Source organism: Rhipicephalus microplus, chromosome X, assembly GCF_043290135.1.
Source record: "Rhipicephalus microplus isolate Deutch F79 chromosome X, USDA_Rmic, whole genome shotgun sequence".
Lineage (NCBI taxonomy): Eukaryota > Metazoa > Arthropoda > Arachnida > Ixodida > Ixodidae > Rhipicephalus > Rhipicephalus microplus.
In genome coordinates this window covers 35058361-35084012 of record NC_134710.1, presented here as the reverse complement: position 1 = coordinate 35084012, position 25652 = coordinate 35058361, and the positions used below count along the sequence as shown (strand labels likewise).

The following is a 25652-nucleotide window of genomic DNA, read 5'->3' as shown; positions in this document are numbered from 1 at the left end:
CTGTGCCCAGGCGGTCGCCAATGCCCCCACCCACGGCGGGAACAGCCAAGGCTGCCCTGCCACTCGTCACCACGGCGACAACCCCGGCCGCTGCAAGCTCTTGCAGCGGCCAGGGTATCCCAGCACCAAAGGAGGTTCCTTCGACCTCTAGCCCAAGAGGACAGAAGGTTTCGCCCCCCGAGGTGAAGGAGACCCCAGGGTCGGCCGATATGAAGGCCTCGTCTCACCAGGCGAGGTCCTAAGCCCAAAACATCAGCTCGCAAATGCGGGCACGCAGTGCCTCTGAGGAGGCAATTGACACCACGGTACCCCTGGTGCAGAAAGATCGGCGTAGCTCCCTGGAGCGCGCCAAAAGAAATAAAAAGCCAATAACGGGGCCCGGCGACGGCCCTGTTCTTTGAGTCTTAATGCTTAGCTTAAGAAGCAGACACACCCATTGTTCCTTACACATAGCACTACGTTACCTCCAATATGGCAACACAAATAATACATTGGAACGTCAGAGGACTCCTTAGAAACCTCGATGATGTTCAAGAGCTCTTTTGCAAACATTCGCCGAAAGTGCTGTGTGTACAGGAAACTCATTTAAAATCTAAAAACACGAATTTTTTGCGTCGGTATGTTCTCTTTCGAAAGGACAGAGATGATGCTGCGGCATCATCCGGCGGTGTAGCCATTATTGTTAATCAAAAAGTAGCATGCACACATTTACCACTGCAAACAACACTAGAGGCAGTGGCTGTTCGAGCAGTTCTTTTCAACAAGCTCGTCACCATCTGCTCTCTGTACATACCCCCACATCACCGTCTCGGAAAACTAGAATTCGAGTCCTTAATAGACCAACTACCCGAACCTTATCTGGTCCTTGGTGACCTGAATGCTCATAGCAGTCTATGGGGTGATTCTCGCTGCGATGCACGAGGCCGTCTCATTGAACAGTTCTTTTTTTCCTCCGGCACCTGTCTGTTGAATAGGAAAGAGGCAACATATTATAACCTTGCCAACAAAACCTACTCTTCCATAGATCTCAGCATCGCATCTCCTTCACTTGTACCATTACTCCAATGGAAAGTTCTAAATAATTCCTACGGAAGTGACCATTTTCCTGTTGTTTTGAGTACACAAACATCATACGAATGTCTTCCACGAGTTCCCAAATGGCTTATAGACAAAGCCGACTGGGAACAGTTTCATAACAATGCTCAGTTATGTTGGACTGACATATGTGGACTAAGCATAGATGAAGCTGTGCAGTACTTCACAGCTTTCCTTATTAACGCAGCAGCCAAATGCATCCCACAAACATCTGGACAGCCCGGCAAGCGACACGTCCCATGGTGGAACACAGAGTGTCGTAATGCGCAAAAGGAACAGAACAGGGCATGGAGGTTGCTGCGCAACTCGCCGACAGCGGAAAACCTTGAGAGCTTTAAGAAAATAAAGTCTCAAGGCAGGAGAACGCGTCGGCAGGCCAGAAGAGAAAGCTGGCAGAAGTTTTTGTCAGGGATCAATTCATACACACAGGAGGCTAAAGTCTGGAACATGATCGGTAGGATAGCAGGAAAACAAGTGCACATACTTCCACTCGTAAACACTCAAGGTGATACCTTGGAAGATCAGGCAAACTTCCTCGGTGCACACTTTGAACGGATATCCAGCTCGTCCCACTATACCGCCACTTTCCAAAAATACAGAACAAGAATAGAAAAGCAGAAACTCGAACACAAATCCACTAGATACGAGGCGTATAACCAAGCTTTCAGTCTAGCTGAGCTCCGAACATCTCTAAACTCCTGCAGTACTTCTGCACCAGGTTCTGACCGTGTGATGTATGAAATGTTAAAAAACCTACCAAACGAAACCCGAAAAACCTTACTTTGTTTGTACAATGCTATTTGGTCTTCTGGCACTATTCCTACCTCCTGGAAAGAGGCTATTGTTATTCCCATTTTGAAAGAGGGCAAGGACCCTTCTTTAGCTTCAAGTTATAGGCCTATTGCACTTACAAGCTGCTTGTGCAAAGTCTTCGAAAAAATGATAAACTGCCGACTTCGACATATCCTTGAAACAAACAATTTGCTCGACCCATTTCAGTGCGGGTTTTGAGAAAGTAGATCCACCACAGACCACCTCGTTCGTATCAAGGCACAGATCAGAGACGCCTTCGTCCATAAACAATATTTTCTCTCTGTGTTCCTCGATATCGAAAAGGCTTATGATACAACATGGCGTTTTGGAATTCTAAGAGACCTGTCCCACCTTGGCGTGCGCGGAAGAATGTTTCAAATAATTGAAAGTTACCTGTCAAACCGGACATTCCGTGTCCGAGTGGGCACGGTTCTTTCCCAAATATTTGTCCAGGAAACAGGCGTGCCACAAGGTGGTGTACTTAGCTGCACACTTTTTCTCATCAAAATGAATTCCTTGCACTTGTCCATCCCCCGCAATATGTTCTATCGTATATATGTCGACGACGTCCAGCTTGGCTTCAAGTCATGCAACTTGGCAATGTGTGAGCGGCAGGTTCAGCTGGGTTTAAACAAGGTCTCCAAATGGGCAGATGAAAACGGATTTCGACTTAACCCACAAAAAAGCACGTGTGTCTTGTTCTCTCGAAAGAGAGGCATGCACTCGGAACCTGACATTCGACTGAACGGGCAACGTCTGTCCGTCAAAGCCGAGCATAAATTCTTAGGCTTAATCTTGGACAACAAGTTGACCTTGGTGCCACACATAAAGTATATAAAAACAAAATGTTTAAAAGCCATGAATGTTATAAAGGTGTTGTCACGTACTACTTGGGGTAGTGACAGGCAATGCCTCATGAATCTGTATCGAAGCCTCGTTCGCACCCGCTTAGATTATGGGGCCGTTGTTTATCAGTCTGCAACTCAAAGTGCTTTGAAGATGCTGGACCCCGTGCACCATTTGGGCATTCGCCTTTCTACAGGTGCTTTTCGCACCAGCCCCATAGAAAGCATTTATGTTGAGTCAAATGAGTGGTCGCTTCATCTGCAGAGAACTTACATGTCCTTTGTCTATTTCCTTAAGGTGAAAGCGGATAAGAAGCACCCCTCATACTCTACTCTTAATGATTTGTCGAGCTCAATTCTGTTTCAGAACAGGCCTTCGATGAGGCAGCCCTTCTCAGTTCACCTGAAAAGTCTAGCTGAGGAAACTGGAGTCTCACTTGAACACAGCTTAATGGCTCCTGTAGCATATCCGCCACCGTGGCAATGGCAGACTATAGACTGTGATGTGTCCTTTCTAGAAGTTACAAAACATGCGCCTATAACCCATATCCGAACATACTTTCTGGAACTTCAACACAAATACACACGTCCTGAGTTCTTTACAGATGCCTCCAAGTCCAACTCCTCTGTGTCCTACGCTGCTGTCGGCCCATCCTTTTCGGATGCTGGCCCTCTACATCCAGGCACAAGTATCTTCACAGCAGAAGGTTACGCGATACGTGTGGCAGCTAAACACATCATACAATTACAAATACCAAAAGCAGTAATTTACACAGACTCCCTCAGTGTGGTAACGGCTCTGCACAGTCTTAAAAAACAAAAAAACCCGGTCCTTGTCTCACTTTGCTCCACTTTGTGCCCACTCTACACACTCAAACAACATGTTGTAGTGTGCTGGGTGCCAGGGCATTGTGAGATCGAAGGCAACGTGAGGGCGGATCAGCTCGCTGCATCCGTCCACAAAAGCACTGTCTCTACACCCATATTAATCCCGGCCCTTGATCTTAAGCCCTCTCTCAAACGAAACCTCAGGGACTACTGGCAGAGCAAGTGGGATACACACACACAAAACAAACTACACATTATTAAGCCACACCTTGGTCATTGGCTGCCAGTATCAAAATCGTGCCATACAGAGGTAATACTAACGAGACTCAGGATAGGACACACATACACGACACACACACATCTTTTGTCCGGTGGTGATCCACCATTGTGTGATAAATGTGGTGAGGCATTAACAGTTCTTCACGTTTTAATTCAATGTAAACAGTTAGACATTAGACAATGAAGCTCATTTTGTCCCCCGCGCAGTCGCAGTCGAAGTGACATGATCTCGGCAGCGATTCTTATCGCAACAGGCTCATTGTATTGAATATGAATGCCCAAAGTGTTGTCAATAAATCCCAATCCCTGGAAATTGCATTACTTGCGCACAACCCCGACGTAGCAGTAATAACTGAGACTTGGTTAACCAGCGATATCACTGACGACTGCGTCTTTCCTTTATCGTTTTCGGTCTTCAGATGTGACCGTGGGTCACGAGGGGGGGGTGTGGCTGTTCTGTTAAAGAAAAATGTGAAAGCTGTGGTTTTAAATCAAATAGAAGACCACGAAAGCCTGCTTCTCAAGATAACATTTTCTAGTTTCACTTTCGTCCTATGTGCGCTGTACAGACCTCCCAGTTCTGATTCTTCTTATTTGCGAAAGCTCCAAGATCATTTGTTTAGTTTCCGCAAAACCAGGCTTATGCTTGTTGGCGATATCAATCTACCAGGTATTGATTGGCCTACTGGATGTGTCGGAGCCGCAGAGCACTCTGATATTCTATCCGACATTATGCTAACTCATAATTTAAACCAGGTTGTTCTTGAGCCCACCAGAATTTGCGGTACAGCTAGGTCCGTACGCGATCTTGTGTTCTTAGATCGCAGTTTTTCTGATTATTCATTACATGTAAGTGACGAGATTTCTGATCACAAGGTTGTAGTTACCAATGTCTTTCTAGAACCTAAAAAACGTTTGGCGGGAGTTAAGCATACATATGTCAAAGACTACTCCAGGGCGAGGGACGAGTCTGTTTTGGATTACCTTGACGTAGCTTACGAAAGCTTTCAAGGTAAAGATGTGCGGCATTTGTGGGAAATGTTTAAAGACCATTGCAAATTTTGTTTAAAGTCTTTTATACCTGATAAGAAAAAACGAACCAAAAGGGTCAATCCATGGATTAACCGAGATATTATTCACCTAAAACGGCGAATTAAACGTATCAAGAAGACTCGCAGTCCCGATTGTGATGTCTTAAATAGGTTAGTCTCCAAACTTTCGAGCAGCGTAAAATCCGCAAGGAAATGGTATTTTTGCGAAAGTTTGCCTCAGTTCATTTTAAACGATCCAGGAAAGTTCTGGAATCACATCCGTAGTGCACGTAAATCGGTCGATCAATTATTGGTTGATGGCAAGATGGAAACATCTCGTCTCTCCATTGCTAATGCTTTCAATTCCTTTTTTCATTCTGTGTTTTCAAACTATCAAGGTGATGAATTTTATATGGAGGCTCATTCGGAACAGATCGAGCTTGTTTCTTTTGAAGGAGTTTTTGAAATGCTTCTGCAATTAGATCCCAAGTGCACTACTGGCCCGGTTGAAATCCCGAACGCCTTTCTGCGTCGCTATGCAGAATTTTTAGCTCGGTTTTTGACAGTCATTTTTTCGTGAATCTTTTCGGACGTCCGTGCTGCCCCATGATTGGCTTATGGCTAGGGTAATTCCAGTTTTTAAAAATGGAGACCGTTTCCATGTTGACAATTATCGACCAATTTCCTTGACGTGCTGTTGTTGCAAGATGATAGAACATATTGTAGCTAACCATATTCTTAATGTACTGGAAAAAAATAAAACATTGAGTCCCTTCCAACATGGTTTTAGAAAGGGATTTTCCACCGTTACGCAGTTGGTCACCGACGTTCATAGCTTTAGTTCAATCTTAGATCACTCCGGGCAAATTGATGTTTTGTTTTTAGACTTAAGCAAGGCATTCGACAGGGTTCCTCACGGTAGCCTTCTTTTAAAACTTAAACAAGCAGAATTCCTTCTACACTTGTAAATTGGGTTAATTCATATTTGAAAGATCGAACGCAATTTGTAGACATCGATGGTACTTGTTCCTCTTCTCTAACAGTGACATCAGGTGTGCCCCAGGGAAGTGTGCTGGGGCCCCTGCTTTTTTTGTTGTATGTTAATGATTTAGTGTCTGTGGTTGGTGATACCGTGAATATTGGAATGTTCGCGGATGATATCATGATTTATACTGAAGTGCAGTCTGCTTCTGATCAACATCGGCTAGATAGGGCTTTATGTGACATATCATCTTGGTGCGACAAATGGGGCATGAAAATTAGCACTACAAAAACAGTTCTTTTACGTATAACCAGGAAACGAAAGGCCATAACTTTCCGGTACAAAATTAAAAACACCTTAATCGAGGAGGTTAGTACGTTTAAATACCTAGGTATCGTATTGAACTCCAGATTAGATTGGAACGACCACGTTCAGCAGGTAACTTCTTCAGCGCTAAAAAACTTGGTCTTTTACGGCATAAACTTCGAGGTACACTTAGTAACATTAAGCTTTTAGCGTATAATTCCATAATTAGGCCTAAACTGGAGTATGCAGCGGTTGTTTGGGACCCGCACACGAACAAAAACATTAACGAATTGGAGAAGGTTCAGAGGAGGGCTGTTCGTTTTATTTATAATAAATATAAAAGAAGTGATTCTCCGTCAGGTATCATGGCACTCAATAAAATCCAACCACTACACATTAGACGCCAAATTGCCCGCTTAGCTTTTATGGAATCCCTAATTAAGTGTAAGACTGGATTATCACCCACTCCATTCATTAGTCCGTCCACCACGAGGAAAACACGACACACACATAGCCACAGTTTATCCCCATTCTTTTCCCGAACAAATACCTTTAAGTTTTCATATTTTCCACGCACGGTAGATGACTGGAATAAATTGCCAGAAAGAATTTTTAGTGGAAATTTTATGAGAGCCCTACACGATCATTTTAGAAACTTTTAATTACTGACGTTCGGGTTTTTAGCAATGTTTCTTGAAGTTGTGCGTGATTTTCTAGTTTTATCTGGATTGGAAACCCTGCTATGTTTGTGCGAAAAGTCGGTTTCACCGTGGCTTGTTTATTTTGTAGTTCCAAGTGAATTCTGCGTTTTGTTGCTTCATTGTTTTTGTTACATTGCATTGCATTGTATGTGCGTGAACATTCTTTTTTTCTGCCCGTCCTGCTTGGACCATTAAATTGGTCTGCAGTATTGTATAAATAAAATAAATAAATAAATAGACACTCTAAGAAGACAACGCTTTCCATTACCCTACCGACAACATATACCTTTACACCCTGCAATGTTCGTTGGTAGGGAACCGCTTTTTAGTTATAAATCATTGCTAGCGTTTTTAAAAGAAATTCATAGTTTCATATCATATACCCGGGCATTCCGTAGCACGACCTCTCCTGAGAGGTTTTCGCTGTGGTGGCTACACAAGAAAGCACTTGCCTCACGGCCCTTGGACGCAAGGGTATGAACGAGTGAGGCACTTGTGCTAATGCCATACATATCCACCATCGTCTTTTATTATCACCAACTTTGTTCATCTATTCGCAGCACACACACCTTTCACGGCATGGTCATGATTTTATTACCTGTATGTTTTTACCCGCCTTACCGCGAGGAATTTTATGGCCCTTATACAGCCGCTAATCACAATCATTGTCCACATCTCTTGTCCCATGAACTGGCGCTCTTTGGCCATCAAATGGCCCTTGCGCCAAAAAACACCATATATCATCATTTAGGGTATTTATCGCTGTTTTTTTTTTTTTTGCAGGCTCTCTATGTAAAGTATGACGAGAAAGCGATGTGCTCAGCATTCACAATGCTCATGTTACGCAAGGCCTTCAAGGGATGTGGCCAAAGGACAACCTGCGGAAACTGTGCTCTCAATCGGCGCTGTGGTCTTCCGAGCAAAGTTGACCTTTGCTGAAGATCCGAGTGTGACAAACTGAAGCAGCAGACAGCTCCAAGACATGATCTGTGCAAGTCACATTTAGAAGAGCTGCAAAAAACAAAAACAAAAAAATGAAAGGTGTATCCCCAGTGTTTATGTACTTTAATTACAATCATTTAAAACTTGGTGAATCAATGGCACTGCAGAAAGCCGATAAATGCTCGTCAAACTGTGGAAATACAAAAAGAAGCATATGATTTTACCATACGTATGAACGCTGCTTCTTTCCGTTGCCCCCAAAAAGCACATGGTACAGCTAAGCGTACTTAGGAACTGACAACTGAGAACGTAGCAGATGTTGAACATAAAAAATTTTCTTGCTTAAAACAAGTCACGCTAATTGAATTTTCAATTGAACTTTGCTCAATAACTTTTCTTTGTATGCGCTTTCAAAGAAGTGCGGGCATGAAATTTTAGTTTGACTGCATCACCAAAGCGCGTAAACATACATAGTTTATTTAAATTATACTCTCAATGCCCCCAACATTGTACAGAGGAGAGGGGTTAATATATTTATGCTATACAATGTTATGCAAGACCACTTGAAAAGATTAATTGGTCTGACTTGTTGGCAACTGAGTGGAGAAGGTGGTTCTAAAGTTTAGATGTAAACTCGCAAAGGCTTATGGGATGCACGTGGTCTGCACTGGCTTCTGGTTTAATGGCTCTCCATCCGTCTGCTGCGTCCCTCTTAAGGTATCGCTGTGCTCTCTTTCTTCATAGCAACCCAACGTGTATGCTGTGAATTTCTAGAGCACGTTAGCATAGCCGCACCTACGACTGACCACGAAAAGAAAGCATGTGCTGTCGTGAAATATTTTCAAGTGGCAAACAACAGGTTGTACATGCTATCACAATTCAGCGTTTCTTCGGAATAATAAGTGGCGTGGACTTGGCTGTCACGTTCTTCAACTATTTTACACTTGTATATTAATGCAGGGTGCCCACTAACGTGCTTATTCTTACAGGTTTCCATCTTTGGGGGTGCTCAGCTGCTTTTGCATTTGTAGTTGCACTGCAGCTCGCATCAATGTTCATTGTGTGAAAGGGGTATCCATTATTACTGAAACTATGCGTTCAACGGCAACGGCCTGGAAAACTGTTCAATCCTTCGTTTGTGATAACCTCGACTATATTACAGCCCTGACAAAGCTTTAAAAAGCTAAATATGTCGGCGGCAACTTTATTTAGCAAAGTCGAGCTTGTTTGGCGTTTACATATTGCATCGTGTCGGTAAACAAGCTGGTCGAGACGACACTCAACCCATAGTCAGGCGCTGTGCTTGTTATGCGTAGTTACCTTTTCTGCTCCATGTGCACTGGATGAGGTATGAATAAACCGATTACTAAAAGAAATGCTTGAAAAAACTCTTGAAATCACCAGCAATATATTGTATAGCTGTTCTATAAGTAGAACAGTATTTTCTTGTCTACATAACCTTACTGACATAATTTTAGTAGGTGTGGTGAATAAGTGCTCGACGACGTTGGCGCATCGCGACGAGCTGATCACCGAGTGCGGGCTTTTTTTCTTTCTTGATTTTTGATAGAGATACGTATACATATATGATGAATGACGGCGGTGGCAGCGAAGGTAAAACAAGAGAAAGAAAACTGCGGAGACTGTCCATATAATTGCTACGGCAATGAAAGAGCTGACCTACCTCCTTTGTACGGAGGGCAGATGCGACAGCATCACCCCGTGTGCCAGGCCTGCCATTGATTGTTACAAAAACAGAGAAGAACGGGCCACCCATCTTTAAAAAGAAGGAAGGAGCTGGAGCACAGGGGAGAGGGGGAATTGAAATAAACTTTGGTGTGATGACTGGCACTCGCGCTAACTCGGCAGGCATTAAAGACGGGTTTATACCCTTCTGTCTTGTACTCTCAATGCAAACAGACTGTTGGTATCGCATTAACTGCTAACAGCCTAAGTGAAACTAACAAATATGTACTATCTTTTGGACACAACATCGCAAAACTCAGATGAGAGCTGGCTGAAGGGACTATGATTACTCCAATTGCCGAAGCGGTTTTTGTCCAGTCAGTTATCTAAACACAAAGCAGAGGTTATAGTAGCACAGAAAGTTTACAAGCATGTCTCATTAGGCCTCGAGATAGCGTGCTCGAGAATACGCCTCCTCCTCCTCCCACTCAGAAAATGAAAAACATAGCAATAAATGCGATGATGTGATGTTTATTTTTTTTAACCGTCAGCTATTGAACTTGGAGATCAAGAGGCAAACTTGTAACAAGGCGTAGACGCTTCACCGTGGGCCTTCCAACCATAGAGCCGCCACCGATAGCCACCCTATTGAAAGCCGCGCATATTAAAACTGAATTCCGACTGCTCTGACAGGGAAGCATGCTTTTAAATATGAGATGACATTAAAAAAAAGCATGCGAAAATTTTGAATACGGACCGTAGCAATCTCGAGTTCGAAATGGCAGGTTGTTTTAGGAGCTTTTACCGCAACAGCGATTACAAATGCGGATGTGCTGGTGAGAGGAATTACGAAAATGAACTTCTGAATGAAGATCCACGCATAAAGTATATTAAAAGAAAATTGTCAACACGTTTACACAGTGCACGTGTTGTTCTATGGGCGTGAAGCGCACAAAATCAGACTGCGATATCAAGAAATCCACCGATGAATCACTGCTGCAGTTTCCCCACACTGATTGGACTAGACGTCACGAGCCCCTGCGGAGAGCGCGTGTCACCGTTAAGCAGACTTGCACAACAGCAGTTGCGTCGGCACCAAACATAGCATCGTGGACTACTTAGGACGCATGCGCGACCGCTGTTAATTTAGCGGAATAATTCTAGGCACGCGATTGTGACTTTGGTGGCATAGAGGACAAAATGCACATGCTTTGATGCGCCAGTGTGGTTATTGCCGGTAATAAACGCTCCCAAATCCGACTTTGGGGCAGTTGGGCACAATTTTCGTTGATATAATCAGGATGGCGGAGTAAATCTGATTTGGTGCAGTTGGCGCAGGAATGATATTACTGCAAATGCAAACATTAATTAAATGTTACAGAGTTGCTAAGCCAAAACAACAATTTCAACCTGTGCCATGCCCTATTAAAGAACTAAGGGCGATTTTTGATCATGTGGAAAATGTGCCCTTAACGCAGACGTCTTTTGCATTGCATGCTTCTTGACGAAACGTGGCTGATGTGGACAGTATGTATAGAGGACAGATACCATCACTGGATATAACCTAATCAAAGGGATATTAGAGTGAAACAATCAATTAGGTCTTATACTCCAAGACTCCATTGTCCCTAATATCACCATCATAGCTTGAACAATTGAAAATAAAATCAAGTTTGACGTCAGATTCATAAAGGTCGCGCACAAAGATTTTTGCGTAACACCATCAATTTCAAAGTGCATTTTTGTGTTTTCACGGCACTGGCCCAGTGAGGTTTTCTCAAACTTGGTAAGTTGTCTCTGGCCTTCTTAGAAGACAATGTACTTAACTTTCACTCAGTTAAAATGACACAGGTCTTATCAGATTCTGTAAAAATCTATGACGTCATGACAAACAGTGTAGGAGCTTCAAGATGGCATCACTCGCATTTTCTTTTGTCACCTTGTCTTGCTTACCAAGAGTCTTCTCGTGGTCGGTGTGGTGACTTTCGCATCGTAAAAGACTAATTTACATATATGAGAAAAATCAGTTTTCCCTTTTGTGTCTCTTTATGCTACCGTGGCAAGTGCAATGAACAAAGTTAAATGCAATGTTGGAAAATAAAAAACACAAAACTAAATGGCATGAAATTACCACACATACATACCTCGTCATAAAGTGCAGGATCATCATCTCTTTTCAGGCTTTGCCAGCCATAAAAGCAGCAAAACATGACCTGTCGAGGGATGAGGGCAAGCTCCTCAGTAAGGCATACAAAGCCTGACTGATGTGTTGCTCCCTCACAGTTGCCATATAGTCCAGACATACCAAGAACATGCATGTTCTGGAGCAAGAAAAATATATAGAGTTTTGAAGCAGAAAAAAAAAAGGCTTCAGTGCAGCTAAAAGTGTATTTTAAAGCACAGAAAAGTGCTTTTGGAGCAGCCGAGAGTGCATTTCGGAACAGGAAAAAAATGCAATTCAGAGCAACCAAAAGCATTTTGCAAGCAAGAGAAAAGGCTTTCGAAGGCATTAAAGGCTCATTGCCGAGTGGGAGATTTGAATTTGTGAGAACTAAGACAGCCAAATAAATCTGAATTAATCAGCATTTCGTGCAGTTACATGCTGTACAGCTTGTACTACTTATAGCTAGGGTTACTGACCATACGTGATTTTGCGGCGCTGTCTTGACTTTCCATTCAGTGTCCACGTTCCACACCTACACTCTCGGGACTGCTATATGTCCCAGGTTTGTTTTAAACCGTTCTGTTACAGTATTTTTGTATGATCCAACGCCTGAAATGTGCCTCTTTGAGCAGGATATAAGAAACCAGAAGGGCCTTTTGGAGCATGCTGGGAGCAGCCGTAAAGGCCTTTTCAAGCAAGTTTAGCGCAGCAAGACATTTGGAGCAGACATAGCCTCGTTGCAAAGCACTTGTAAAGCAACACTTGCCCAATGCTGCATTTTTGAAACACATCACTAAATTATGAAGTAGCCTTATTACTGCGCTACACATTATATGGACACTCTCGACGGGTTCTAGCCATTGCCGTCATGCCCCGTATAAAGTCCGAATCGCCAACATTTCCCCGAGCACCTTATAATTTACCCACGGGTAGAAGCGCACGTACGAAGGCGACAAATGCGGCTGAAGCAGAGAACAAACCAGCCGGCCCATCGCCGTCCCTCAAAGGGCGCACGCGATAACATACAGAGTCAACAGGCCTGCCGTCGAAGCAGAGAGAAAGTGCTCCACCTGTTTTGAAAAACCATGAAAAGAAGCGAGGGCGGGGAGGGAGGCGGTGTCGCACAAGCGGCATTTATAAACATTGCTGCTAAGGGCCAGTCAGGATCGCTAGTGCGCACGCTACCTTGGCAGCGATTACCGAGCGGTTTAATTCAAAGTGAACTTGATGAAGTGTTATAAAAATAAAACATTGGAGGACCTTTCAGCTTCTCTTTTAAAAAGTTGAAAGTGATAGCGATATCCCCACATATTCGCATACAAACACACTATCCCCTTCTCAATCTTTAGTCTGCCTTCATTCCTCGTTCGAGGCCAAAACTATGCCGCAGGAGAAGCCTAAGTGTAAGCGCCCTCCGGTAGTTATCTTTATTTTCATCAACCTTGGATTTTTCCTAGCAGCCAAAGACGCTGCTGCCGCCCCTGCGACTGCCCCCACCGTAGATGCACGCGCATCTGATGCCTCGGTAGTTGTACTTCTTGGCTTCGCGCTCGATCTGTTGAGCGAGCTCGCGCGTCGGAGCGAGAATCAGACAGGACGGCTCTTTCCTCTCCTCCCTTGGAACTGGCTGGCTGTCGATGTGAATCATGGCTGGCAGTAGGAAGGCCAGCGTCTTTCCCGTACCCATCTGCGCGATGCCGATCAGGTCTTGACCCTGGAGAAGTATCGGCCAAGCCTGACTCTGAATCGGGGTTGGCTTCTCGAACTTGTTCTTGTAGATCTCGGCCAAGATTTCCGGGAAGTTGGAAAACGCCTCCTCGAACGTTTTCAGGGGATTGGTGCTCACATCCCATGGCGGCTCGCTTTCCGGTCCCAGATACTTGACGACTATATTATTGCTTTCTGCCCTGAAGACTGCCACCTCAGCCGCGGACATGCAGGCAACGCGAGGATCTTCGACGTAAAAGCTTTTCGCTATCGGTACAAGTGAGGCCAAACGTTTTTTGGTTTCTTCTTCGCTCCTGGCAAGCAGCTTGGCCCAGTCAATCAGAGGCGGCGGGTCTTCGCTTTTGCTCGGGCAAGGTGGTTCTTCAGGCGGATTGACGATAGCATCGATGAGCTCGCAAGCTTTGTGACGCGCCTCTTCGGGGCCGGAGACCTGGACCTTGGTTTCGTGAAAATTGTTATCTCCATCGTCCTTCTTTATCCAGAATCGCGCACCGCTGGAATCCTGGAGTTCACGAATCCTGGAGCCGCCTCTGCCAATGATTCTAGTGACGTCCTTGGATGGCACCATGAACTCTTCGAAATCGCGGCGCGGCGCGTTCGGTCTGTCACAGCTGCCTTGGCCACGGTCCCGACCTGCAGATGCTTCACCACCGCCGGTTCGTTCGCCGTAATTCCTGTATTCCGTAGGCATCTGCGGAGGAGGAACATACGCATCCTCGATCCATTCGTAATCGTCATTTGACGAAGCGGCGTTCATAATCAAGGACAGCGTTGTGCGACTCGTACGTTAATCAACTCGCAAATGCGGGCACGCAGTGCCTCTGAGGAGGCAATGGACACCACAGTACCCCTGGTGCAGAAAGATCGGCGTAGCTCCCTGGAGCGCGCCAAAAGAAATAAAAAGCCAATAACGGGGCCCGGCGACGGCCCTGTTCTTTGAGTCTTAATGCTTAGCTTAAGAAGCAGACACACCCATTGTTCCTTACACACAGCACTACGTTACCTCCAATATGGCAGCACAAATAATACATTGGAACGTCAGAGGACTCCTTAGAAACCTCGTTGATGTTCGAGAGCTCTTTTGCAAACATTCGCCGAAAGTGCTGTGTGTACAGGAAACTCATTTAAAATCTAAAAACACGAATTTTTTGCGTCGGTATGTTCTCTTCCGAAAGGACAGAGATGATGCTGCGGCATCATCCGGCGGTGTAGCCATTATTGTTAATCAAAAAGTAGCATGCACACATTTACCACTGCAAACAACACTAGAGGCAGTGGCTGTTCGAGCAGTTCTTTTCAACAAGCTCGTCACCATCTGCTCTCTGTACATACCCCCACACCACCGTCTCGGAAAATCACGTCTCAGGCCTCTACCTCTCGAAAGAGAGGCATGCACTCGGAACCTGACATTCGACTGAACGGGCAACGTCTGTCCGTCAAAGCCGAGCATAAATTCTTAGGCTTAATCTTGGACAACAAGTTGACCTTGGTACCACACATAAAGTATATAAAAACAAAATGTTTTTGCATTTTCAGTGCAGGCCTCTACCGTCTACCGTCTATTTCGTATGAACCAGCACATGCGAGGAACCTCGGCTGAAAAAACTCTATGGTAGTTTCCGTCGCAACATAGACACCACATACGACGCCCGAAACATCGCGTAGTTCATATGGAGGAGTTTTTTTATCTGCACTGTGTTTGTTTTCAACATCGGTATTCATCATCGCTGAAAGCGAACCTCGCACTAGCCAACACATTTTGGTTATGTGGAAACGTACATACTTATAGAAGTGTATTCGCGGATTGTACAACGCTGAAACATTCGTTGGCTTTGATGCAAATCGTTTTCGTGTGTTGCCAAGCTAATAACAAGCGTGCGCTGTTTGGTAGCAGTGTGAGGTGACTTCGTGTCGGGTACCACCAACGCTGAAACATTCAGCTGGCAGCGGTCTCATGTCCATTCACGTACAAGACAGAAACTCGAGCGTGCGTTGCTGTGGGGATTGAAAAAAGAAAGTTGCATGATTAAGTGCTGCTGGTATTGCCTGCTATTTCACTTCTTGCTTCTTCTGCATCTCTGCCATGCTCAGTTGCACATACGTTGTTTGGAGGCATTCTAACACACACATTCTTAATTTATAGTTCATTCTGATACTCATAGCTATAGACATACAATGGCGCTTCTCCGTCGCTTTACAGTTTACTATAATATAACGTGCGTTTTGTTTACAGCTGGGCAGATAACTGAAAACCTTGTGAGAAGCACCTGATTTGAAATCAGCTGCACGATGACACGATAGTTGGAAGAGATCACCATATGTATGCACAGAATGAATGAAGGTGCACTAGTATGGTACTGCACTTTGTATAGAAGAAATGCAAAGAGTACCTCATGTGACTTATGAGATTTTTCAGAACTGTGCATGTATTTATCTGTTCCTCCAAACTGTAATGAGCTGAAGATATTATTCGATGGTTTCGAACATTAAATATTTGTATGTTTCCAAGGAGTGCTTTATTTCTGTTCAGTTTTTTAATATATGCATTAACTTGGATTATATATATGCATTCACTTAAGCATATCAAGTTTAGCTCTGTTGGAAAACTTGCCAAAACTTCTGTACGGTGCTCTGGTGCAATCCCATAATCGGTATCTGTCCCATCAAAAATTTTGGGCATGCTTTATTGCATTATAGGGCATTTTGACAATTGATGACATGTGAAAGCCACAGTGCTTGGCTGTATTCTCAAAACCAACGTCTGTCTCATCAAGAAGTGTCAGATGCATTTTGTAAATGTTAAAGGATATTTAAACTACCAGCAAAGTGCTGAAGCCTTCAACACAGCACTGATCCGCAATCACCATCCAGCTTAGAAGTCATTTGTAGTGCTCTCTAACCCGTTCAAATAAAGTTATCAAACACTGGATTGATCTACTTGGTTTGATTCCTAATACCAGTGTGTCTGACTTTTTGGAGGCACTTGTATTATAATAATGTTCTATTTCTCCGATTTCTTACCGGGGTGCACTCAAGGGTAGTGATATTTGTTTACATTGGCACACTTACTGTGATATTACTGTTTAAACCCTTTCATTTTGTGTATATGTATGCCACTTTTGCAGTAGCCTCACATTGGGCTGCTGTATTTGAAAATAAATGAATATTCCATCCGAAAGTGTTCCACGCTGTGCTCGGTTCTAATCTGATCACTAATATCTGTTGCATCATGATGGGTCGAGTGTCTTTTATTTCATTGGAGAACATTTCAGCTGCCTTCCATGAAGGGTTCAGTTCCAGTATTATGACCGATATCTGTGACTTCATGAAGAGTTAGGCGCGGTTTATCGTTTTAGAAAATACTTTAACTACAGATAACGTCCAGAAGTCTTCCATACAGGGTTCAGTTGCAGTCCTATGGCCAATATCTGTCTTATCATGAAAGTTTCGAGTACAGTTAGTTGCATTGGAGCATATTTTGACTACAAAAAATGACTAGAGGCATTCTACGTAGTGCTTGGTTCCATTCTTATGACCAGTATCTGTTGTATCATTAAAAGCCAGATGCGGTTTCTTGCATTAGAGGATATTTCCAATACGCTTATCATTCAAAAACCCTCCGCACAGGGCACAATTACAGCCTCATGACCTAAGTCCGTCGCATCATGAAGAGTAGGGTGTGGATTGTTGCATTGGAGAACATTTCGGCTGCAGACAACGTTCAAAAGCCTTCTATACAGGGTTCAGTTCCAATATTATGACCGATATCTGTGACTTAATCAACAGTTGGGTGTCGTTTGTCGTTTTAGAGAATACTTTGACTAAAGACAACGTCCAGAAATCTTGCATTAAGGTTTCAGTTCTAATATTATGACCGATATCTGTGACTTCATGAACAGTTGGGTGTCGTCTGTCGTTTTAGAGAATATTTTGAGTAAAGACAGCGTCACTGTCATAGTAGTACTTCTCGAACATCAAAGTAATGTCTCTTGTATCTGTTATGAGCACACCGTTAAGAGTAAATAAGTTTGGAATCACTTTATAAATTCAATGGCATTGCTCATCAAGCAAAGCTTGGTGCATTGATTGCTCAGAATTCAAGGTGCGCCGGTGCCGAGATCTAATACGTGCCCCTTTGTAGCGAGCAGCATTATATCCTTGAATTTCATATTTTCTATTTGATTCATGTACATTCCTGGCATTTCGTATTCCATTTCATAAATATTGCAAAGACTTTTTTTAAGCAGTGTCTTTTCTTCATTCCTTCTGTAGTAAGACCCAACAGCTCCAATTTCTGTAGCTACACGGTCTAACCCCTTTATAAGAGATACTGATATAGGAGACAAATGTATATAAGAGACACCAGCGTGCCTACAGTAAAATACAGGTTGATAAGAAAATGCCTACATTGTGCCCTGCTTATAAAAGACATCTCATATAAGAGACTAGAATTGCTGCCAAGGGCGTGCCTCCTCTAAAGGGGTTTAACTGTAGCAAGAACTTTTTATTTTAAAAACTCCCAAGCAGCGAATATATGCAAACCAATTGAAAAAGATTGCCTCATTGCCATCTGAACATGATACATGAATTCCTGATCACAGAGGAGCTTTGAGCTCATTTTCCAAAGGATCTACTGTGGGTGGAATTGTTTGTGATGATTTTCACCAATTTGTGCTATAACAATACTATGGTCTGAGAATGCCACTGCTTCAGTGCTGCAGGGCATTTTACGAGAGAGGAGTGATGAGGACACGTAAAACAGCCAAGGAAAGCATAAAAGTTGCCCCAAACTGTTGTATATGCCATAGCCTGATTCGAGACACCAATGTTAATAAGTCCTGTATTATCTACAGTACTGAATAAAAGCTTGCCCCTTCTGTCTCGCTTGCCAATAGGATTGTTGCGGGAATTAGCATCACATACGCAATTGAAATCTCCCATAAGTACAGTGCATTTGTCTGCGTCAATTAAATTTTATACTTTTTTAAATATTTCAAATCGTTTCGTAACCACATTCAACAAATATATATTAATGATTCGCCATGGCGCTCCTTGCAACAAAAAATTACAGCATATATATCTACCCTCGTCGCTCACACTAGTGTGGAATGTTGAACAGGGTAAGCTCGGTCTTTCTCAGAAACAGCCAACAGCTTGCAGATAAACCTTTTGCATGTGAAACACACACATTATACTCAGACAGAAAAGGTCAAAGTGCCTTTCCAGTCTCGATCTTTGTCTCCTGTAGGGCGACAAAGTCGACATGCTTTTGATGGAAAAGTCTACGGAGCTGCGCCTTTTTCTGCAGAGACTTAATGCCCTGTAGGTAGCAAAGATAAGTGGCTCAGACTATGCAATAAAGACTACCTTCTATTGTGCTTATTGTCCCACTTGATCAGTCCTGACGTTCGATAGTGAGGCTTCCCGTGAGTCCCATTAGGCCTTCTAGATCGGGATCCCCGAAACTTCCTTTTGGGAATGCACTTCGGCTTTCTCCCATATTGCTGGATGTTTTTCAAGTAAGTTATAACATGGAGACACTCCCATGATCTTTTTGCAAAAGCCACACTGTATTAATACTGAAAAGAACTGAAAAGGAAAAAGTTCACTTGGTTGAGAGCTACAGACCAATATCGCTGTCAAATGTGGACTACAAAACTTTTGCAAAAGTATTATCAAATATGTTGCAATTTGCAATGTCAATCCTTATTAGGACTATTGCAAGATTAGTACATTTCCTTTAAAACAATTTACTTACAAAAGTGAAGCCTTCCTACATGTACAAACTACTGACTGTAATTAGTACAAGACTAGAAGGACTGTTATCTAAAAAAAAATAACTTGTAGTTGCTTTCATTATTACTTTTTCTAACTCGATCCACAACAGTTAGGAACTATTTTGTGGAATCTACCATTGTAATCTCACAAAATAGTTTATTAGAATATTTTGATTATGCAGTGTTGATGCATTGAAATTATTCAGCATCTTCAAATTATATACACAGCACTCGCCTTTCAATCCACATAACCACCACATACTGTTACAGTGAAAATGTAAATATGCATCTCTACTGCTGGCCATCTTTTTCCCCCTCCGAAAGACTGCAAAAATTATATCTTGACGCACACTTTGCAAAAGTTACAATATTTTTACCAAAATGCAGCACGATGTAGCAGCTTTCAAAACTTGTCAGAGTTTGGTGCAATTGATGTAGCTCTGACATCACTCAATTTGGTATTCAGCTGCTCATGGTTACTCGTCTCTATCAACCACCCGTTCACTGATTCACGGTACTGTCGATCCTATGAAGAATGACAAACGTAGCTTTGCAGCTGAAGAAAGCACAAGTTTTCACAAGGCATAAGCATACTGTAGAATTCTGATATGTATAATCACATTGATTCTACGAACCAAATGTAATGCATCACGTGCAACATGACCATCGAAAATAGCATACCTTTAGTGTTGATACGGAAAAGCTCTTGCATTAAGTACATACATATCTCATCTTCATACTAAATGCCATGAGTGTATGGAAAAATGGCCCATATTCTGTGTATGTACACAAGGTAGGTAAAACTTGTACAGTTACGTATATTACAGTGCCACAATTATAGATGTTGTAGGATGAAGCTCTACGGAGCTGTGAAAGCTCACCAATGGTCCATGACAGGTAAGTAGAAATAGTCATGATCATTAGAAACCAGCACACACACACTCTTTTAGTGCTCTTTCTCTACCACTTTACTCGCTCAAAGCATGTGCCGATTGGTCCAGGGTGATGTGCAAAAACTCTGACGGGTGAAAGAACAACTATGGAGAGAGAAAAATGTAGAGTGTAAAGAAATGCAAATTCTAGTTAAAAATTTTTTCACCGGTGTGCCCACGATCTGTAGTCAACCATTCTAACAAATTGGATATGTAGGGACACTATAGCACAGCCTAGCACAGCCTTGTGTGGTATAGTGTAGCAAAGGGGTGGGAAAGGAAACTGAGGGTCGATGTGAGGAGCATTGATGGAAAGGGAGAGGAGCTTGTAAGCCATGAGAGAGGGAGACAGAAAGGAAAAGGGAATGACAGATTGAGAAATGGAGGGGGAAAAAAGAAGAAGTGCGTGAGAAATGCAGAGACAGAAAGGGAAGAAGAAGAAGGAGAAATCAGTAGAAATAAAGAGACAGAAAAAGCAAAAGGAGAAAGAAAGCAAACATTAAAAGGGAATGAAAAAGGCTGCGCAGCTCCACGTATCTTTTGGCAATGTGAGTGCGAAGCTGCCCTAATATTTTTTCAACAATTTACATTTTCATGATCAACTAGCAACTTTTAGGTTTGGGCTGAGTGTTATAAGCAGTCACACTGGTAGGTTCAATAATCAGTAGAACACACAAAGTGACAGATTATTAAGCACAAAAACAACTTAGCCTATGTTCGTTAGGGTATAAATTTAGTGATCCTTAAAAGCACTTAACTGTAAACTTCACTTTAAATCAAGGTAGAATTATTTTTGAATTTCCCAGCAACCCTTACTGTTCCCCCCTCATGAATGACCTAAATTTGAACGTCAAGGAGATATATACTGAACAAAATTTTTGCTATCAGGATTTCAAGTCAAATTGAAAGGTTTTGAACTTCAAAAAAATATACATATATATATACATATATATATATATATATATACTGAGCAAAATTTTTGCCACCAGGATTTTAGGTCAAACTAAAAGATTCCGTGTTCACAACCTTCAGTTCGGGTAGAAACTAGAGAAAAAATATAGGAGACCCATAACCTTCACTTTTATAGATGAACACGATAGTGATATGCTGTGCCAAGTGCATACTTTCACCACTTAGCACTTACTACTTATCGTATGATGCTATGCGAGAAGTCATTAAATTGTGGATTACTGCAATGTAAACGACAAAGTTGAAAGTGGCTTGTGTCAGTGCAGCTCCCGCATATGATCAGGTTCTGTGTAATGGGTAGCATGCTTTAAACCATGAGCAATTATGTGCATGAAATGTTTTCAAAATTGCTATGCACCCACTACGTGGTCTTAAGAATACACGCAGTATTGTGTGTGCCATTTGTCACTATTGTTACTTGATTTGCATATACGGATGCACGAAGAACACACACAAAAAAAAAAGAGAGAGCGCAAGCTGGCAACTGAAACCTAGAGGGGCACAACGCTTGCTTACTCTTTTGGGAGAAGGAAAGAAATAGGAGAAAAGGAGACAGGAGGGGAGAAAGAGGAAATAAAAGAGGGAAGGAAACAAAAAATGACTAAGACCTAGACAAGCATAACTAAACTAGAAATTAAAAAAAAAACGCCTGTAGATGGGTGGCCAGGTCTGTTTGGTCGATAAAAGTCAGCAGAGCCAGACGGGCCTGGTCATGTCGAAAAACACCTCCTCTCGAAAAGAGCTAATCGTCTACGGTCACACACTTTAGTCCCAGGAATTTATATTCCTTAATCAGCAAAGCCTGCTGCGTAGTGAATGTGGGACAGTGTACTATACGATGCTCAAGTGTTTCGCAGGAGCCATGCGCACAACAGACTGTCAACACGCCCTTGATGGTTAAATCATTCGTGCAACAGGACAGAGTTTATGTAGCAGTGCTCTGGAACAACGAGGCAAGCCAAAGCCATGAACATTGGGAGGGAACGATGTGTTCGACAACTGCGGTCATGCCCGATGGCAATGTACACTTGTACCATGCAATGCTACTGCCATATTACTTGCATTGTGAAGCCTGTATCCAGGACATGAGTGTTTGTAAAGCAGGAAAGTTATTTTCAATGCATTTCTAAGCAGGAGAACTTATTTTCAGGGTATTTCCAAGCAGACACATCGCGAAGTGGCCCAACATCTGCTTGCCACGCAAACTGCTTGGGTTTGATCTTCATTTGTACCAGATTTTTTTTATTTGAAGTTTTCACAGACAGAAGTGCTTAACAGTGCAAACGACAAGAGGTGATATAAAAAACAAGAACAGAGCGCTGTTCAGCGCTCTGTTTCCGTTTCTTTTATTAACTCCCATTGTTTGCATTGCTAAGCACTTTTTCCTCTACCATGCAGCACCAACCAGCCCAATCAAGCACTTTGTTAGAATCTTTTGCAATTTTGTAGTTACAGACAAGATGGTTTTTTACTTGCAACCAACAATGCAGCCACCAACATTTCTGTAAATTAAGCTCTTTAACCCTTTTGCATTAAGATAATGAATTTAATGAGTTTTTCACAAGCCTCATTTTCCGGCCTTGCCGTAAACTAGAAGAGGCGACATTGCACTTGCTGTAAACAGACATTCAAAAAATGACAGCCAAGGTCAAGATCTTTCAACCCACTCAGCTCTCACTATGGTTTTCAGAATGGCTACAGCAGCAAGCAATGCTCCCGGCTCGGGTAAGACCACTAAAGCATGAGCACTTTTGCTGAAAGACTGAGTGGGATGAAAGTAGGTAGCAAGGGTTCGACAGGAGCCCATGAACCATGCATGCGCCTGAAAGAACACAATGTCTTGACTCACGCACACCCGCACGCATGGACAAGTCATCAAAAATACCACTACTTTTCAGATATCACGTGACATAAGCTCATCACTGTGGGCACATGAAACGGCACGAACAACTACAAGCAACGCAGCTGTGACCATGATATGCTTGCTTAATTGGCTTTCTTCGGAGTCTATGCAGCACCCTGACCAAATAAAGACGCATACAAGGCGATGATAAACAGTTTATTGTCACTTGTCCATAATAAAAATCTAATATAAAAAAAGAAAACTAGATTGAAATGAACAATTCATGGTGATCTGATAACATGCAGCATGATACTAACAATGAACCTGTTATGACGACCATATCGCACCTATTGTTCTCTCACCAACGGTTGCGACCACCCCCACCGCCCCCCCAACCTCCACCACCTCTTCCTCCTTGTCGGAATCCACTGCCGCGGCTGCCACGGTCCATTTTAGGAGCCCATTGAACATATCTGCAAAGCTAAAGCAATTGAGTGCAGCCTTATGAGCTTCGGTGCATCTTTTTGTAAACTTGTATGAGCTAAACACAGTTACTTAAGACGAAACAGTTTTGGGTGTTGTTGGTAAACTGTCACAAGGCACAACTAAATGTCGGAAAGACTGTTAATGTCCATCACTGTGGGTGTGTTCATTATGTAGTGCAAATAATAATTTCCGACAATTCACATGCCAACTATGAAGCGATCGTGAGTCGTACAGTAGTGGGCAAATTTAGATTGATTCTGGCTTCCATGGGTTCAAACAAATGACACTGTAGCTTCACAGAAGACAAGACTGCTTGTCGAAACATTTGCTTTGACCCCTTATGTTAACATATTTTTCATATTTTCAAGCTTCCATCTTTTAAGGGTCAGTTTAGTTCACCTGCACCAATCCGAACTGGTTCACAGCTGTACACGAGAAGTTCAGAACTTGTGCGGCAGGAGTTCAGCGGTGCGGCATCACAAGTGAATGACAAGGTGGAATCCTTATTTTTGTTCGCTTAATTTAATGAGGTGCAAACATCTTGGCAAAACACGCCGCATTTGCAGAGGTATGTACAGTACCTACGTTGAATGGTATGTTGTTTGTTAAGCTGTGCATGCGCCTGCACCAAACCAGCGCCTTCAGGGCAGAAGGTACGGGAAAGTCATGAACTAGTTTTGGTGCTGTACCTGTCCTGCGCTTTTTGAAATGAATGGCACGATTTAGAAGGTGCCATTGCTGCGCCACTGAGATGAATGGCGAGGTGCAGCACTTTGTAAAATCGATCGTGTGGTGCAGGCGAATCAAATAAACCCTTAAGCACACAAGCCTCTTAGCGTTTCACCCCCATCGAAATATGGCTACAGTGGCTGGGATCAAACAGTGTGTTGTTGAGCTCAGCAGCGCCACACAATCTAACTAATAGTGTTAAAGTTTCAACATTGTTGAAGTGTAGATTCCATGCCACGGTAGGCAGGCAATGCTTGTAGCCAACCTAAAGCACCTCTCCACGATATGCGCGGTAAAACATTCACAAATACAGCATTACATGTGTGAGGTTAGAGATGACTTGTTGTAGTGGACATTCAGATGTTTCAACGTGCTTGCAGAGTGGACATTCGGGGGTAGTCATCCTGTCATTGCATGGCAGTCTGGAAAAACAAGTAACATCACCAGATATGAATGCATGAAATCAATGCATAATCAATGCATGAAATTTTCCAAAGTAAACAAATAAACTCAGTTAATTAGTAAACAGCAGTATTTTATACATATATGTAGTGGTACCTCATAACATGTATATCACTCAGGGCTGCTTCTTCACAAGGCATGTCATGTAGCAGGTTCCTTGCCCATTGTACACATTTGCTTCCATGTCAGGTGGGCCAGGAGGCTGTGGCAGAAAAAGAAGTATTTCTCATTCATGTGACGCTTCCTTTATCACACTATAGCAAAACCAGACCCATAATTATGTGATGTTTCTCAAACGCGACTGCAGTAAACTATTAACTAGTAGGTTTTTTGCACTAATATATGGGCTAGCTAAGAAGACACATGCGAGGCGATAGTGATTTATTTGCCTTCTTTTATCGCAACGGCCTGGTTGGTGTTACCTGATGATAGAATTTCAGAATTAACTATTGAGTCAGCGACTCGTTCCCACGTGACGCCATGCACGCCGCAAGTAATGCACGTTTTTCCGTTTACAGATTGAGACGTTGAACACTTTTAAAATTTAATACTGCAATGCGCTACCACCGTGTGACGCCTACGCAGTCATTGGCAAAAAAAAAAAAAAAAAAACTACATGAACCAACTAGCCCCAACTAGCCCCGCAAGCAGCCATCCTTAAAAAACTGAAGTGGTTTCTACTCACCACCTCGGGCTTGCAACTGGTGTTCATCCGATGAAAGCTTCAACGGTCGCTTCGTTCCCCGAAAGTCACTCGAATTCCCTTCGCGAAAACATTTGAACGAGCCAAAATAAACAGAATGAGAAAGAATGTGCCGGTCGGCAGAGGCTCGAAGTATTTACAGCGAAACGAAACAGTCCGAGACACAGCCGAACGTACCGCGAGCCGTTACCGGCCGTCGCAACCGTTGGCCGCTGAAAACTTCGAAATGAGGATAGTGATGTCGATAGGCTGGTACTGACATCAAGTTAGCTGCAGCAAAAACTATTACGAAAAATTGATGACGCAGCACATGTTAAAAAAAACTACTTGTTAAAAGAACAAAATGTTTTT

At 42.9% G+C, this 25652-nt stretch overlaps 2 protein-coding genes and 1 long non-coding RNA gene across 5 annotated transcripts in view; 1 reads left to right on the top strand and 2 right to left on the bottom strand.

Annotated features, from left to right (window-relative positions):
* The window catches only part of LOC119175781 (uncharacterized), a 74182-nt gene extending 64984 nt beyond the window's left edge, over nt 1-9198 (top strand). For both annotated transcript variants that reach the window (XM_075876194.1, XM_075876193.1), the window contains one exon: nt 7664-9198. In XM_075876194.1, the coding sequence (XP_075732309.1) occupies nt 7664-7819 (156 nt within the window). In that variant the 3' untranslated portion in view covers nt 7820-9198. The remainder of the gene's footprint in view (nt 1-7663) is intronic.
* Nucleotides 9199-12814: 3616 nt separating this feature from the next.
* On the bottom strand, nt 12815-14157 carry LOC119176608 (putative ATP-dependent RNA helicase DDX43). The gene has a single exon (XM_037427967.2). It carries the CDS (start codon nt 14155-14157, stop codon nt 13126-13128), a length of 1032 nt encoding a protein of 343 aa, XP_037283864.2. The 3' UTR covers nt 12815-13125.
* An 8964-nt stretch (nt 14158-23121) lies between these two features.
* LOC142774994 (uncharacterized) lies at nt 23122-25510 on the bottom strand. 2 transcript variants are annotated; one of them, XR_012886619.1, is made up of 4 exons: nt 25284-25510; nt 24695-24800; nt 24456-24558; nt 23122-23402 (listed from the first exon to the last, which is right to left on the bottom strand). It is a non-coding gene; the product is annotated as an uncharacterized LOC142774994 (long non-coding RNA). The 2 variants fall into 2 exon arrangements; XR_012886618.1 differs by having other exon boundaries at nt 23122-24558.
* Between the last annotated feature and the right edge of the window lie 142 nt (nt 25511-25652).